The sequence below is a fragment of the Tiliqua scincoides genome, chromosome 2, assembly GCF_035046505.1.
Source record: "Tiliqua scincoides isolate rTilSci1 chromosome 2, rTilSci1.hap2, whole genome shotgun sequence".
NCBI lineage: Eukaryota > Metazoa > Chordata > Lepidosauria > Squamata > Scincidae > Tiliqua > Tiliqua scincoides.
In genome coordinates this window covers 39,017,124-39,035,497 of record NC_089822.1, presented here as the reverse complement: position 1 = coordinate 39,035,497, position 18,374 = coordinate 39,017,124, and the positions used below count along the sequence as shown (strand labels likewise).

General features: G+C 41.8%; 1 protein-coding gene across 1 annotated transcript in view; it reads right to left on the bottom strand.

Annotated features, from left to right (window-relative positions):
* ADGRV1 (adhesion G protein-coupled receptor V1) overlaps positions 1 to 18,374 on the bottom strand; it is a 294,630-nt gene that overhangs the window by 228,458 nt on the left and 47,798 nt on the right. Inside the window, exons 20-27 of the mRNA XM_066613579.1 lie at positions 17,929 to 18,146; positions 15,650 to 16,393; positions 9,844 to 10,217; positions 7,495 to 7,671; positions 5,184 to 5,364; positions 3,486 to 3,688; positions 2,275 to 2,404; positions 1,761 to 1,838 (exon numbers count right to left, since the gene is read on the bottom strand). Of these exons, the coding sequence (XP_066469676.1) occupies positions 1,761 to 1,838; positions 2,275 to 2,404; positions 3,486 to 3,688; positions 5,184 to 5,364; positions 7,495 to 7,671; positions 9,844 to 10,217; positions 15,650 to 16,393; positions 17,929 to 18,146 (2,105 nt within the window). The remainder of the gene's footprint in view (positions 1 to 1,760; positions 1,839 to 2,274; positions 2,405 to 3,485; positions 3,689 to 5,183; positions 5,365 to 7,494; positions 7,672 to 9,843; positions 10,218 to 15,649; positions 16,394 to 17,928; positions 18,147 to 18,374) is intronic.

Sequence of the window (18,374 nt, the reverse complement as noted above, 5' to 3'; positions counted from 1 at the left end):
CTGAAAAGTTGGTTAGGATTTGGGCCTGAATTAACAGAATAGTTGAGTGGGGAAGTTTGGGAAAATACGATAAGCTATCATGAAAATGTGGGGAGGGGGATATGTGAAATGTCATTGGAGCTAAAACAACTGCAGATCAAGAGAGAACAGGGTCTCATAATTAGGGCTAACATTTCAATTGAAATAATGGCTAGGTTTTTTTCCCCTCAATCTTAGAAAGACTTCAAGGAAATAGAGTCCTGAGAAGAAATTAGGACATTGTCCTGAAAATGTTTTTCATTGGAAATATGTTCCTCAAAAGATCATCAACAAGAACTGAACAGACTCCCTTATTCTGTGGTTGCCTTTCATCTTTCACCTGCATCTTAACACAACTGGGAATGCGTGCAAATTAGAACAGTAAGGCAATATGATCAAAGCATTTTGGAATAATGATGTTTCCTTATAATAGGATACTTTAAAAATAAACCAATCTGCAACTCAAAGTGGAAAAGAACAAGACAAAAAGGAGCAAAACAATTCAGGCAAACATTGTATTAGAGTAGATTTTCAACTATTGTAGCAAGCTATTCTCTGTTTGAGAGTAAACATTAGTGTGAAATGTGGCAGCTGAAAGCAAATGAAGAATTTATTAAAGATTAAATGCGACGTAACCTATTAAGGATTCAATCCAGCAGTGGCGTAGCTAAGGAGGTACAAGGGGTAGCAGTTGCACCAGGCATCAAGCTTTAGGGGGCAACAAGCTGAACTAGTGACCAGAATTGTGAAAATCTTGGAATGTAAAAATAATACCATCATGTTATATATTATTGGAAAGGTAATTTAATGTAGAATGCAATGAAATAAACTACATTGGAATATCTGTATTCTATCAAAAGTTATGGCCATTTAACCAGAAAATGAAAACACAACAAAAAATGGATTTTCTTAACTCAAAACAGACCTATGAGACTGATTATTCTGAGAGCCAATGACATGTTATTATGTTATTGACATGTTATTGACATATTATCATGATACAGCATAAAACCAATAAGGAGTTAATATGAGTCAGCTCTCATTTCCAAGTATCATAATACAGTTACCCCTGCTAACTAGGTAAAAAGGCACTTTTTCAAGTGGTGCACCTCCAATATTTAGCAGAGAATAACCATCCATCTTCACCCAGAGGCACACTTTTTATTTATTTAATTTATTAAATTTCATTTTGTGGAGGGGGCTACAAATGTTCTTTGACCCCAGGTAGCAGATAGATGCCTTAGCTATGCCACTGACTGGGGGGAGACAGCAGAGCAAGTGGATGGCGAGCTGCTAGGGGGAGGAGGTGGGTTCCTCCCAATTTTCACTTTTTAAAAAGCCCAGGTGTGATGTCACTTCTGGCTGGGACATCACTTCTGGGGCAATATTTTGAGCTTGGCATCACGCTACACAATCATTAGCTATGCTACTGCAATCCAGTACACTTGCATATGGGAAAAAGTTTCCATGAACAAACAGGGGCAACTTGTAAGTTAACGTTAACCAGAAATGGGCAGCAAATTGTATTGCTGAGCAGAAAATCATTAGCGGCAATGAAACCTTACTTATTTCAAAACAAATTGTCTGTAAGAGGCATCAATGAACATGGACGTGAGAGCATGTGTATGTGCACATACATGTAGAAGATACCAGCCAATGAAAATCACAGTGCCAAAGTATGCCAACTGATGACAAAACATTTGGAATAATACAACTGGAAAAATGCAGAATAAGCACCTTACCATGCTGATGGACAGTAGGAAGGAAGAAGTCCAAGTTTTCAACACCACTACCACTGCCGTCACTAAAGAATTCAGCAACTTGAAGAAGACACACATACACAAAACACATATACACATATATATAACGCAGATGACAGAAAGCACTTAAAAACACTTCTGAACAAAAAGTAAACAAAGATATTCCTGAAAAGCAAAAGAGCTCTGCAAACTTACAGAATATTGATAAAAGCTCAGTGACAGAAAACGTGATACTGTTTTATGCTACCCAACTATAGATACCTATGACAGATATTTTATGTTATCCTTATTTTTAAAGATGGAACAGCACAGGAGTTTGAAAAGACAGAACCAATAAATGAAAAGTTTTGCTGCAAATTATTGCATGCACAGACCTCATCTGTAATATTATAACCATACACCATGATCCAGGCAATTATGGATATTAGAGAAAGCATGTCACACTCCAAAATGAGAACACATACACACAGAGATAAGTAGATCTGTGAACTTTTACCTGCTCCATCTGGATTCAGTAACTCCACTTTAAAAGCCTTTTCCAGTTCAGGGATAGAATTATCTGTAATGTTAACTTTAATGTACTTGTATCTTTCTCCTGGCAAAAACGCCAAAGTTCCTGAAACACCCTGCAGTAAAAAGGCTGTTTATATTTTTGCTCAAAATTTGTCATTGTGTCCATATAAATTAGTAAAAGCAAAAGAAACAATCTGAAAAAAAATATTCTGTTGCATATCCTAGATATGACATACTAATAAAAGTTTGTTTTGGTTGGTTACTCTAGCAATTTGGGAGACCTCTCTGGAAACCTACAACATTTCTAATGGGTTCTGACAAGACTCCTTCTCCTAGATAGTGATTAGATTTGCAACTACAATAGTGATTGGATTGCCTGGATTAATCTGTAGACTACACCATGCAAAGCAGTCTGCAGAAAATTTTCTTTCTCTGCGATGGTAAGAAAATTACATGTGAAGTATCAGAAACTCTGGTGCATGGCCAATTCAGTCAATCAAGCTGCTTTGTGGATATTGTAGTTCTAATACCCTTGCTTGCATTATTACATACAGTTGCACTGCAGCAAAAGTGGGGGCTTACTGGAAGCTGAGAATTAAAATTCACTTTCACAAAATTCTGTACTCTGGGCTGTGTCAAGCTATGATTGCCCTGCATTCATAACCTAATCACCAACATCATCATTATTATTATTAAGAGCACAGATTAGGGGGTAAAAATGGGTGCACAATTCCATAAACATGAAGCTAATTACAGTAAAAGTCATGTTATCTGGCTCTCGAAGGGAACAGGGGATATCAGATATCCAACTGTGCTAGTTAACAAAACTTTCAACGATCTCAGGGTTGCCACCCTTATAGGGATCCTTCTTCAATGCCTCTCCACCCGCCTTCCTTTATTACAAGTGCCCTCTAAGAACAGAAGCATTTCACTTCCTTCCATTCATCCTTCCATCTCCACTCCTAGAGGCCCTCATGTAGCAAGGAAGGAGAGCAGAGGGGAGCCCTGTCAGGTGAAGGATCTCAGAGTTGGATAGGACACCTACTCAACTTATGCTTTATTACAAAACTCACCAGTATAAGCTTGCAGTTCTGCCCACCACAGAGATGCCAGTTAACCAACTTTGCCAACTAAGAGTTGGATAGCATAGCTTTTACATATAACCTGCTACCTCTTTCAGACTGCTACACGTACCTGATAATCCTGAGGACTGAAAGCTGTCAGTGAAACTGTTTGGTATTGTACCAGAACAATTCCAAGTAGCCCTTGTGCTCGAACAACGAGCAACCAGACCTGTCCTATCTCTTCCTTGACAAAAATGTGGGGTGCAGTGGTGGCTGGCAGGATGACTTCATCACTGTCTGCTGGAGGCTGCCCCACCGAGAATTGTAGCAAACCTGAGAGATGGAAGATTAAGTATTGTGTTATTCTGCATTGTGAAAATTGGTCTTTGTTAATAACATTAAACTTCACCTCTTGGAGACATGTTTAATACATAAAAACACATGTACTTTTTTATGCTAGGTTTCCAAGTGTACAGGCATTAAGACAGGGGAAACATGAGTTCAAATCCAGGTCATCTTTTCCTTCCCTTTTGCCCCCATGTTGTTTCACATAACTTTAAATTTCAGTGATGTGAAGCTGCCAATTGAAGAATGACTTCCAATGAGCATTGCATCTGTTTCTCCCATTTGCAAGCATTCATAATACTTTCTTAGAAATTATTCATTTATTCGGTGGATTATTCCACTACTAGATGATGTTGGTATATTGGTTTTCATTCAAAGAATGCATTGCCCTGAGGAGAAAAACGATAAAAGATAGGGCCATTGTGGAGTTAGATTTTCCACTAGGGCTGTCAAAGACAGAAGAAACTGTAGGCTGCAATCCAATACACACTTTCCTTGAAGTAAGTCCCACTGAACACAGTGGAACTTAGGATTGCACATTTACAGCCCAGTCCTAAGTTGCCTGGCACGCGGGGCTGCTGTGGCACCAAAAATGGCTGTCACGGTATGCTAAGCGCACTGGGCAGCTCCACAATGGGGCTACTCGATTCTGCGACAGTCCTTCGGCTGGCACAGAATCAAGAGCCTCCATGTCAGGCTGCAGAGATTGGGCTCTTAGACAATTATATCGATTAACTGATGACATTGATTAAATCTGAATATAAGAAAACAGTTTTAAAGAAAAAGCATACTTTCCTTTTAAATTATGAATTATCAAATTATCAAATTTGATTTGATTTTTATCCTGATTTTCTCCCAAAGGGCACCCAAAGTGACTTACAATTATTAAAAATGCAAAATAAAAATCAAAGTATAAAATACAAAACATCAAAAGGTAAATATTAATATTAACAGCCAGTGGAAGACCAGAGCACAAAAAATACCATAATCAATAAATTTAAAAAGCACCAGTAAAACCAGCATTGTCACAGTAGGCATTTTAAATGAAATACTTCATCTTTAAAGGAGGGAACACTTCTTCTAATTTGTCATTTGATGTTTGTAACTATTAAAATATACTATTTTCAGATCTGCTGCCTGATTAAATTGGAGACACTTTAAAAGTCACTTTTTAAGTCAACCAAAATATTTTTAATCAAGGGATTTAATCAATTGATCAACTGAACATTATACAATAGTCCTATTTTTAAAAAAAAAATTCAAAATTACTCTTCACAGAAGTATAGTCATTTCTTGTACAGCTCCAAGCAAACATAGCTTGCACAGAATTCTGGTGGATTTTTTTAAAAGCGAACTTCTAAAAAAACTATTAATTATTCCCAGCAGATGGAAAAATCAAGAAACATTTAGCTTCCTCAACCATCTCATAAAAAGAATGCCTCATTTTCCCAAACATACACAAAATAATGCTTATCACTATTACCGTATGGGTGGTCACTGGCTTTAATAGTGATGTAGGTACTTTTCTTCTCAGGATCTATGCTTGCTCCACTAGTTGGAGTTGAACCTATTCTTCCATCTCCAGAAACAGCAGACACTAAAGTTACCTGGAAATACTCATTCAGTTCAGGAATATCATCATCAAGAACAAGTACATTCAAAACCTGATAAAAGATGACAAAACAATTCCATTAAGAAAGAAAACTCCAAAAGCAAATGAACGTTTCTTTCAGTAGTTATTTAATAATACAGGTGTGTGCCACTTAACAAGGTTTAGGTCATTAAGTGAACATTCAGTCCAATCTATTGCCTTTGTTGTGTAAATAGACACCCCCTGCCAGACAGTAGCTGGCTGCACAAGCCACTGGAGACAGATTGCCTCTTCTTTGCATTAAAAGCCTCTCTGAAGTGTAAACAGACACTCTGCTGCAGGCTATGGGAGATGCGATTGCCTAATTAAGAGCATCTTTATTGTGCTTTGACCTCCATCATATATGCAATCCGTTGTTAAGCGAATGGTTGTTAAGCAGTGCACGCCTGTAATTGGCATTTTCATTTCAACCCTGAAAGGTTATTTTTGCAATCAATGGTTATAACAAAGGACTTATTTCAGCCAATGTTATCCTTATAGGGGATTAGGAAACCATTTAATTACCTGAAATTTCATGCAGACTTGACAATACCACTTTTTAAGTTAAATGTTCAAAACTATTTTACTTCACTAACTGCTTTTCTATTACATCAAAAAATCTGTACAGACTTTGGTCTTCTTCAACAGTGCAAAGGAAACATTTTGCAGTATTTTCAGTCTAAATTGCTATATTTTCTGTTAAAATAAGTACTTGTTAAAAATAGTGGTTTGAGACTAGCATGTTGTGATTTTGAGAGTGAAGAGAGATATAACATGTTATGTGTGGTGTTAAGTTATCTGACCATACATTTTATGTCCTGAAAATGCATTTCTTTTCAAAACAAGGAATGTGCACTCAGCTTTAAACCATTTCCACCATATTTAAAATTTTACATCTGTTTTATCCCCTAGATCAGTGGTTCCACACTTACTGTGGTCACTGCGCTCTTCTTTCGCAGCAGCCTTTTCTTCCTGGCTCTGCTGGGTGCTGCCATCTTTGACTATGTGAGACCTTGCATGATCTAAGATAGTGGCACCTAGGAAAGCCAGGAAAGCCATTCCATGGTGACACAGTGAGTATGCTGCAGTGCCCTCTGGCACAGTGATGCCCAATTTGGGAACCAATGCCCTAGATTAGTGGTTCCCAAACCAGTGGGTCATAACCCACCAGCTTGGGAAGCACTGGCCAATGCTCCTTTAAGGGGAGGGGACGGGGAAGGCAGCAAAGCGATCCCCAGGACTGCACTCCTGACAAAGACAGGAGGGGGTTTTCTACTTATTTGCAGCCAGCACTGCAGTCTTGTGGCGTCTGGGGGGTGCAGGGACCTCTGCAGGCCTCCCCATGCCTGCAAAACTGAAAGAAGAAAAAAGGGCACTTCCAGTTTTCATGACAAACCAAGTGCCCTTTTTTTCTCTCTCGGTTTTGCAGGCACCAGGAGACCTGCGGAGGGCTCTCTGGACCCCTCAGGACTGTAGCACTGGCTGCAACTTAGAAAACCCCCCTCCCATTCCTGGCAGCAGCAAGATCCTAGGGATTGTGTGGCTGACTTCTCCCCTCCCCCACAACAACTTATACTGCTCCCAACTCCCCTGTAGGAGTTTGGGAAGCACTGCCCTGGATACATAGCTGATTGTTCCAAGAAAATTGAGAAATGCTTGTACTGTTCCCCAAGCTGAAAGGCAAGATCCAGGAGCACACAGAGCGCCACAGGATCTTTTCAACAGCACCAACCACCTGAAGGTGGAGCAAGATCTACAGGTTCCTTCCTCCACCAGCAAGGTATATAGCCCCAGATCCTGGACTGGGTTGTATAACTTGAGAGAACAAGCACAATAGCACTATTTTGCCATTCATTTCATCCTGATGAATTGTGCTAATTGTCCATCAAACTGCAAATAAATTCATTCACAATAAATTGTCCGGATTCAAAATCTTCTGTTAGCCTCTTTATCATGTAATTTTTAAAAGAGAAGCACATTGCAAATATTAGACATATATATGCTAAACATATCTATTGTATCTACAGTCCCTGTAGTCAGTCATAAAGAAATATTATCTCAATATGCAACATTTCTATAAAGAAGGCTCAGTAAAGTATACAGAAAGAATATTTTCTAGAAATTCAAAGAAGCTATGAGCATTAACTTTGAGAAAACAGTTTACCTCTGAACTCTGCAAAGGAAGGAATGTGATCATCCCACTAGTGTTAGCAAAATCAGCCACAGAATGATTGATCCCAGCAGAATTAATTTGAGAGATACTGTAATGCACATAAACATAGTCCAGGGCTCCCCTGGTGCGCTCCACTATACACGATACAGTGGAACCTTCATCAGACACCTGTAAGCAAATAACAAGATGTACAATAAAGTAAAATTTTAAGGAAATTTAAAAGATTTGTTTAGAAAGTTGGGTAGAAACATAATTTTACATTAATCATGTTCAAAATGATATTCATTTCTTTAATATCCACTGATACCGAGAAAATTTAAACCAAGATCAAATACAGTCGGCCTGCTTCTTATGTGAGGATTAAGGTCTGAAGTCAGCATATAAAGCCAAAATTGTGTATAGTCAACACTTCCTTACAGTCCACAAATATCTACTGTCTCTTTAAGAACTAAAATCACAGTACAAGAGACATGTTGGAACTGAAATGATGAACAGCAACTTCATTCTCCTATTTCAGGCTTGCTCCAGAGCATACACAAAGGAAATGGAATGGTGGGTGGAATCACCTGCAGTATTTATATTGTTGCTTTTGTCTGCCGGGGGGGGGGGGGGAGCTAGAATGTATACCTGAATTCACACGTTAGTTGCTTGTAAGATGCAGGCCAACTGTTTATACTGAGATGCTGTATCTCATAATCTGCACTCAAATCACGTTCTGCTACTCCTACCTGCATCTGTCTGGATGTGTTGTTCTCGTACTGCTTTCAAAAGCCTTAGCAAAACCACCACCACATCATTTTCATATGCAATTTACTACACGTAAGCCATATTCTAATCCCCCAGCCATGGTTCTTCTTTATCATACCCTGTCCATCTTATGGAAGCCTTGCTTCACATTTTGAGTGGGGAGAAGAAGCAGAAGCAAATCAAGAAGCAGAAGCACTATAAGACCGTTATGAGTGTTGGCAACCTTCAGTCTCGAAAGATTATGGTATCGCGCTCTGAATTGTGGTTCTGGAACAGCGTCTAGTGTGGCTGAAAAGGCCAATTCAGGAGTGACAATCCCTTCCACACCAGGAGCAAGTGCAGTCTGTCCCTGGTCTGTCTCCCTGGCTATGGGCCTTCCTTCTTTGCCTCTTTGCCTCAGACTGTTGGCCAAGTGTCTCTTCAAACTGGGAAAGGCCATGCTGCACAGCCTGCCTCCAAGCAGGCCACTCAGAGGCCAGGGTTTCCCACTTGTTGAGGTCCATTCCTAATGCCTTCAGATCCCTCTTGCAGATGTCCTTGTATCGCAGCTGTGGTCTACCTGTAGGGCGCTTTCCTTGCACAAGTTCTCCATAGAGGAGATCCTTTGGGATCCGCCCATCATCCATTCTCACGACATGGCCGAGCCAACACAGGCGTCTCTGTTTCAGCAGTGCATACATGCTAGGGATTCCAGCACGTTCCAGGACCATTATATGACAACATGAATCAGACCCATAGTGTAGAAAATCTCTGGGCCAGTGTCAATGGGTTTCCCCAGAAGCCGTGATGAGCTTTAAAGACTGTTCAATTACCGTGACAGAGCCACATAGTGTGTGCTTACGTGCATTATGGCAGCCATGTGGAGCTCCTACCATACAGAATCACTTCCAGGTGATAACCATGCTACCTGTCCAATGTATGAAGCAGGTGTTAGATTGCAAGTTTACTGCTTATTTACTATGTTATCTCAGGTTCTGCACACATTGCTGGTCCCTAGAGGATGATGATACCATACATTAGAAAGCTCAAAGTCATTCACATACCTTATCTCAGTACTCCTTACAACACAACGGATCATTATTATCCACATGTTGCAAGTGATTGAGGGTCTGATCATACCCAACTTTCCAGCGCTGCGGCAGCCACAATATAGCCTCAAGGCAAGGGAACAAACATTACCTTGAGAAGGCCTCCATGACTATCCCCCCTTGCAGGATGCAGCACATGCCCCAGAAAAGCTGGATGGGATTGGGCCCCAAGTCAGAAAGAATCGCAAGGCCACCTGGGGCGCAATCCTAACCAACTTTCCAGCACCGACATAAGGGCAATGCAGCTCCGAGGTAAGGGAATAAACATTCCCTCACCTTGAAGAGGCCTCTGTGACTGCCACCCAACTGCAGGATGCAGTACATGCCCCACTGGCATAGCCAAGTCAGTGTTGGAAAGATGCTTAGGATTTGAGCCCTAGTGACTTTATGGCTGTGATAGGATTTGAACTGAGGATATCCTGGCTTATAATTCTCACTATTAACTACTATAGAACATCCATTCTCAGACATGCCTAGACTCTACTGACTTGCTATATTTTCCTACCTCAGGAATACAAGTTCCTGTGAAACCAAACAGACCATTAGCATTATCACTTTTTTGGATTCTTAATGCTGCAGTTGTATTTTCCTGTGAAATTCGTGCTCCCCCATGAACAGAGACAAGCTTCAGGATGAACAACTCCTCTCCTTCTTCTTCTTTGTCATCTCTGGCAGAAACAATGAATGACTTGTTGGTTTCCCCCTGTCGATACTCTATGTACCCAGAAATGGGGTGCAGGTCAGCCCTTGCTGGAGTGGCATGAAGTTCATATATTTCTTCCTTTGTCAATTTACATTCATAAAGTCGAACATCTTGCATCAGTCCTGTGTACCTGTCATTGCCATTCATGCCAGCACCAACTCTCATTATTCCTGGCCCTGGAAAAAAAACAGGTTTTTAAAATTGCTTTTAACATATAAAGAAGAGTAAAAAATGAAATACAAATGAAATAGCTTCCCTACATACACCAAGGCAAGTGCTAACCTTTAAAAGAATCCTTTATTAACAGAGCTGCGATTCATACAGCATCCTACTTAGTTTGTAAGATCATCATCATTAATGTTATATTTCATCATGTAGGAATTGGAAGTTTGTCTTTAATATAATATTATTAAATGCATACAGACTAATCATAAATTGGATAATTGCTGAGAGCAGAGAACAAACTGTCAACTTGTACTTCCGTATAAAATAATATTAATGAACACAAAATGAAAAATGACAGAGGTGAACTAAAACCTGGACATATTGTTAAAAATAGGAGGAAATCCAGTGTTTTAAAAAAAGCATTTCAAGCAACCTAAAGTCAATAAACATCTCCAGAAGCATCTTAGTACTTCTATTACTTGTGAGCTTATGTTTAATTAGATACACCTCCTCATCAATAAAATATCAAGGTAACTCACAAGATGAAAGATAACAAAACTGCTTACTTAAATAATCACTGAAATAATAAAGCGGAACAGATCAAACAGTTTTCTCTAAGAAGTTGTCCTTTGAGGTGTGAAAATAAAGAGTTGCACTCAAAAGTGGTTGCTCAATATTCCCCAATACTGAATTGTACATTCAGCATGGCTTCTGTAAGGGTAAGTCTTGCCTCACGAACCTTATAGAATTCTTTGAAAAGGTCAACAGGCATGTGGATGCCGGAGAACCCGTGGACATTATATATCTGGACTTTCAGAAGGCGTTCAACACGGTCCTTCACCAAAGGCTACTAAAAAAACTCCACAGACAGGGAATTAGAGGGCACGTCCTCTCATGGATTGAGAACTGGTTGAAGACAAGGAAACAGAGAGTGGGTGTCAATGGGCAATTTTCACAATGGAGAGAGGTGAAAAGCGGTGTGCCCCAAGGATCTGTCCTGGGACCGGTGCTTTTCAACCTTTTCATAAATGACCTGGGGACAGGGTTGAGCAGTTTTCAGACGACACAAAACTTTTCCAAGTGGTGAAGACCAGAAGTGATTGTGAGGAGCTCCAGAGGGATCTCTCCAGACTGGCAGAATGGGCAGAAAAATGGCAGATGCGCTTCAATGTCAGTAAGTGTAAGGTCATGCACATTGGGGCAAAAAATCAAAACTTCACATAGAGGGTCGATGAAAATGTCGACTCAATGTGCGGCGGCAGTAAAGAAGGCCAATTCTATGCTTGCAATCATTAGAAAAGGTATTGAGAACAAAATGGCTAATATTATAATGCTGTTGTACAAATCGATGGTAAGGCCACACCTGGAGTATTGTGTCCAGTTCTGGTCACCGCATCTCAAAAAAGACATAGTGGAAATGGAAAAGGTGCAAAAGAGAGCGACTAAGATGATTACTGGGCTGGAGCACCTTCCTTATGAGGAAAGGCTACGGCGTTTGGGCCTCTTCAGCCTAGAAAAGAGGCGCCTGAGGGGGGACATGATTGAGACATACAAAATTATGCAGGGGATGGACAGAATGGATAGAGGGATGCTCTTTATACTCTCACATAACACCAGAACCAGGGGACATCCATTAAAATTGAGTGTTGGGAGAGTTAGAACAGACAAAAGAAAATATTTCTTTACTCAGCATGTGGTTGGTCTGTGGAACTCCTTGCCACAGGATGTGGTGATGGCGTCTGGCCTGGATGCCTTTAAAAGGGGATTGGAGAAGTTTCTGGAGGAAAAACCCATTACGGGTTACAAGCCATGATGTGTATGTGCAACCTCCTGATTTTAGAAATGGGCTATGTCAGAAGGCCAGATGCAAGAGAGGGCACCAGAATGAGGTCTCTTGTTATCTGGTGTGCTCCCTGGGGCATTTGGTGGGCCGCTGTGAGATACAGGAAGCTGGACTAGATGGGCCTATGGCCTGATCCAGTGGGGCTGTTCTTATGTTCTTAAAACATGCCTAAGAAAGTAAACACTTACTTAGGTACAATCCTATACTTCTCAGTCCTCCAAAATACCGCCATACAAAGTCAGGGAAACAACAGCTGGCAAAGTGGAGATGTATGAGGGGTGAGGAAGAGACAAGGAGGAGTTGAATATGCTATAACCTAAACTCCTTTGAGATGACAGGGACACCTCAAACATTAGCAAAATGTCATGGCAATGATACAACTGGCAAAGAAATTTGAAAAGCTACAGGAAACAATGGGGAAGGAACAAACACCAGAAAGTCAACTTCCATCACCCCCTCATCCCACCCACTTCTGATACAGACTATAATTTGGCTAGCTGTTGGATTATTTGCAATATTACATCAGCCCTACTGAAAGATGGCCGGCAACCCCACTTGCATGTTTCTCTTTCAGATGCTGCCTTGTCACTGAACCTGTGCAATTAAAACTTTGACCTGGTCACACATGTTGCCTCTTTGTTAGTAGACAGGGAACACTTCTTCCCATCCCAGTTTTCTTACTTCACCTAGCCTCAGAATGGGGCTCTGCAGGGAAGAGATATAGGGTTTGTTCTTCTCCTAAGGCTCATTGTCCTCACTCTCCAAGTCTGGTGATGGGTCAAAGCACCTCAGGGTCATTTATTCTCTGCTGCCATGGTCTATGAGGCAGACAGTTGCCAGGGAAAGAAGAGGGCAACAGATATGCCAATGCTACTGTGCAGCAGGTACCAGCAATTATTTAAGGGTCACAAGGTGTGCAGGAGTGTGGCTAAATAAGTGGGCTGCTGCAATAGCAAGCTCAATGATTGGCTCATTCAGTGCACCCTCTGATTGGTCCATGTGCTAGTCTCCCAGCCAGGTATACCTATGGTGCTGTGAGATACTAATGTTCCATGAGATGCTCTTTGCCCATCTCCTGCTGTGGCTAAGTGCTTAGCAAACAGCTTTGGTGATTGGCTAGGCTTGAACCTGCCTTGCCTGGGTCCCAGCCAGCATATCTGTCCAGTGGGCTACCAGCACCTTGCCTTGGCTGAGTGCGGTTGAGGTGCCCCTTGTGACTTGTCCCAGTCTCTCCCCTGGCAAAAGGGTTATTTCCAGCTGATGAACTACTATACTCCATGGTGATCTGAATCCCTGCCCTACAACGAAATGTGCTTATGTCACATGGCTGCCTTCTCCCAAGAAAGCTGCCTTCTTGTTCTTGGTCTATTATAGTTATCATAAAGATATTTATTGGAATTGTGTGATTTTGTGAATAGCTTAAGGGAACTTGAACTCTTGGTGCTGTGGTTCTTACAAGGGTCGCCCAGAAAGTAATGCACCACATTTTTTTCCTTCAACAATTATTTATTGAACACAATGAAACTTACACACAAGAAAGAATGATGTTTCTTCTACACTCCCTATTTTTCCATGTAATCTCCATCCAGTTCTATGGCCTTCCTCCAGCGAGACACAAGGGCATGTATGCCCTGTCGGTACCACTCCTTGTTCTGGTCACGAAGCCATTTCTGCACTGTGCAAATCACCTCTTCGTCATCCTCAAAAAGTCTTCCGCGAATGGCATCCTTTAATGGCCCAAACAAGTGGAAGTCTGAGGGAGCTAGGTCAGGGCTGTAGGGTGGATGGAGTAACACAGTCCAACCCTGTTTAGTGATGTGTTCCAAAGTCCTCAAACTTGTGTGAGGCCGAGCGTTGAATCAAACATTCACCTGGGTTGTTATGGCGCCAAAGTCGCTGGAAGCGCTTCTTGAGTTTGGTTAATGTCTTCACATAAGCTTCAGAATTAATGGTGCTGCCTCTTGGCATCACATCAATGAGTATGACGCCCTCACAGTCCCAAAACACAGTGATCGTGACCTTACCAGCGGAAGCAGTTGCTTTGAATTTTTTCTTCTGTGGAGATTGAGGATGACGCCATTCCATCGACTGTCGTTTTGTTTCGGGCTCAAAATGGTGAACCCAGGTTTCATCACCTGTCACAATCCTGGACAAGAACGCTTCCCCCTCATCTTCAAAACATTTCAGCAACTCAGAAGAAATGTTTTTTCTGAGAGATTTGTGGTCCACCGTAAGACAGCGCGGAACCCATCGTGTACACACTTTTGAGTAATCAAGAGCACGGATGATTGCATCCACACTTCCTTTGCTGATTGACAGCTTCAGCGCCAACTGCCTAGTCGTTATGCATTGGTCCTCGCGAATGAGCACATCAGCAAGCTGCGTCTTGTCAGGTGTGACAGCCGTGGATGGCCGCCCCGAATGCTGCAAATCTTGGAGCTTTGCTGAACCGCCTTCTAATGGCCTCACCCTCTGTGCCCAGCGACTAACCGTACTTCTGTCAACTGCAGATTCTCCATAAACTGTACACAAATGTTTGTGAATGTTCCCAATAGTTTCTTTCTCCGCAGTGAGAAATTCAGTGACGACACACTGCTTGTAACGTACATCACTTACAGACGCCATTTTGAAACACTGCTGCAGCTACGCTATCTGTTTGAAGAAACCAAAAATTTGTGTGTGCACTCCTGAAAATTCAAATAATGTATATCTAAAGTTTTGCATTCATACCATTACTGTAGGCTGAGAAAAAAAAATGTGGTGCATTACTTTCTGGGTGACCCTCGTAGCAATTCTCTGCTTTTGCCTCCTTAATGTATGTGCCATAGTAGCTTCTATAGAGAATGGGGATACTGTGGCATCCTTGTGTCATGTGTAGGTGTACTGGAAAGTCATTGGGGTATCTCCCCTTGGTTGGTGGGGGTGACTGGCACTGTGTTACTCATTGCTTGGGTCATTATCCCAACAGAGGCTGCACAATGGGTTACCTCTGCCCGGTTCACCTCAACAGAACTTCACTGCTCAGAAGCACTGGGCCAGATAGGTGAAGTGATTTTCTTCTCCTTGGGCTGACATCAGGTTAACATCACACTGGCATCGGGCCACCACTCCATGACTGATGAGTTGTGTCAGGGTTTCCATGGGTGTTGGAACATTACTGGGAAAGCTGAGCCAACACAAAGGTGTCTGGGTTCTTTTTTTTCCCCTCCCCCTTTGTGCTGGACCAGGTCAGAGTATGACATACTGCCAAAAGAGCAGTGATGTCAGCACAACACTGGCACAGAATTGCACTGCTGCAGATTCACAAAGTTGGCTATTTGAAACAATCATTGAGATCAAATCTGCTTGCTACTATTCAAATACAGATTTGAAATTCATTTTAAGGAGGTGAACAATCGTAAGAAGAGTATCTGCTGCTTCATGCCACTGACACATTTTTTGGCGATTATAAATAGATGATGTTGGATTTCTACATGACACAAGGGGAAAAAAAGTATTTAACTACTAGAACACAAATACTTCCTTGCTAAAAGGAGTTTGGACCTGCCAAGTTTTAGATGCTGAGAAAAAAAGGAAGGTTATAAAGGGCATATTGCTTACCATCAGCAATTGCTTCCCCTTTAAGACTTTTAATGCCTCCAGGCACTGGATTTCCATCAATGAAAAATTCAATTATCCCATCATCTAGAGTAATCAGAAGGTGGAGCCAAATATTTTCCTCTAAGTTTTTCATGACTGCGATCTTAGCTACATACGTTATGTTAGATTGCACTGGATTATAATATAGCCTTAAAGAAACATGGGATTCGTTGGTGTGGGTTTTCACTCCGTAATACATTGTTCCATTTCCATTATCCTTCGCTATTATAAATCCATCACTATTGGCACTAGCAATGACCCATGCTGAAAATGTGAACTTTGCAAGTGTTCTGTTCTTGCTGACATGGAACTCGGGGTCAATTATCCCGAAGGCATCCTCATCACCACTAAAATACAAAGCATCTGTTCCAGTGTGATGACGTCGCATGTGAGGCTGCGACTGCACTGATTTTGAAAACTTTCCAAGCAATAAGCAGTCGATCATCTGAGGCAACCCATCTTTGAATGCGCTGGATAATATTTCCCAGCCAATCCGGACATCTCCAAAAGTTCCCTGTTGTCTCCATATTGTAAAGTTGGTAACAAAGGACAAATCATCTTCAGACAGAACATCTTCTGCTATCTCTCTTTCCTGGCTCTCAGGATCTAGGATGAAGACTCCAAAGGGGTCATCATTAAATGGAATCATCACTGTTACTGCAAGGTTGATTTCAGCTAAGTGGCCACCAGGACCTGGGAACCCACCTAAAATATAAAAAACAACAGTTATATGAGGAATTTGTCAAAGCAATTCATTTAACACTCCTATTGTTCTGGGCAGACAAAAACATTGATCGTGCCAACCGAATCAGGGCTGAACAAAACAGAACCTGTGCCTGAAGTGCGATCAAGATTCCATCACCCTTGTAGTTTTGCATGCGTGTTAGCATGTCTGCACCCCCACAATAATAAGTACTGCTGCCTCCCCATCTCTTTGTCACCCAGTGCTTCTTCAAAACTGCCCAAGTAGGAGGAATCACGGGAGTGTTCTGCTCCCAAGATCCTCTGCACTTGCTCAATAAAGAAACATCAGGCAGCAGAGGAAGTAAGGAGCTGGCGATCCTCTTCCCAATGGCTCTCATTCCAGGAGGGCTATTGGGGCCAGGAGTGCAGCAGCTCTTACCTTCTCCTCTAGCACCACTGCGGTGATTTTCAACAGTAGTGCTAGCGGAACAATAACCCAATCCTATCTCTGGCGGGTGCAGCGGCATCAAAATGGCTACCGCTACATCCAGCAACACTGCCAGAGAACTCCTTGGGGACTTTTGTTCCCTTGGGGAAAGCCCCAAGCCCCGCAATTAAGTCTGCACCTGCTATTTTACTGGTGCATATTTGAGAGCCTCTGTGCCTGGCTTTGCAGCCCAACATAGAGAACAGGCTACAGTGGAGCTGGGCTCCGCAGGTCCCACCCCCTCCCTCCCCGGGTCCTTCCCCCACCCTAAGGAAAGGATAAAGCTTTCCTTAGAATGTACAGGTTTGGATGTTCCCTCAGAAAAAAAGTCCCCCCTGAACCCAACAAGGTAACATGTCAATAAGCAAGTTAGACTGAATTCTTCTTCCAGACACACTATACTTCAATGTGCATTCAAACACAGCCTTCTCCCCCCCCCCCCGCCGCCATCTGTTCAGTCTAGTCTGGAAAAAGCTTTACCCCTTGGATCTGCTGATTCAATAAGCTGGCCCTAACTGGCTTACTATGCCAAGACCTTTCATTGGCAACAGCTTGTTTCGAAAAACTAGTGTACAGTAAACATTTAAAAGCAATGGACATTTTTTTAAAGAGAAAGCAGCCTACATTTCTGCAGTAAACCACATCATTTACATCATACTGCATGTGTTCTAGAAAGTGACAGATCATTTTTAAAACCTAACATTATAATTCCCATGCACAATATGCAAATATTTATTTTTCGCTTCTTTATACTGCCCTTCCTCCAAGGAGCTCAGGACAGCATAAATGGGTCCTTTCCTCCTTTTGTCCTCACAACAACCCTGTGAGGTACATTAGGTTGAGAGACAGTAACTGGCCCAAGGTCACCCAGGAAGCTTCGTGACTGAGCAGAGATTTGAACTTGGACCTTCCAGGTCTAAGTTCAACAACAGAACCACTATACCTTCCTAGCAAATGGCGTATGCATTCAGGCCTTTGCACAGAACTCAGCATGTATTCAGTCCATGTTAAATACTCTGAATATCCAGTTTTGCTACTTCCATACTGTATAGGACCCACTATACAATACCTGAGGCATTCACCAGCTTCAGTATATAAAACTCATTGAATTCCGGAATTTTATCAGGAATAGCATGAAGTGTTATGGGCTTTGACCCTTCACCATCTGTGAACCATACAGTCCCAGAGACATCATAGAATTCTTCTCCTGGGTTCAAAGCGGAACCATTCTCAAATAACTGCCACACCAAAGAAACAGTGCCAAAACAGCCTCTGTGCCTCAGAACCCTGTGTGATAGATCAGTCACAATAAGAGCTTTCCTGCATGTCCAGAGCAGTAAGAAAAACATCAGTGCAAAACAAAATACATGTCATAATTATCCATATAATCCATCTACAATACCTTCTTAGAGAGGAGGGAGAGCTTTTATCTGAACTTGCAGCCTCATCCTAAAGGACCTCTTTAATTGCAGCAACACAGAGAGGGCATCCCCCCCTTTAGTTGCTACAGAAGCC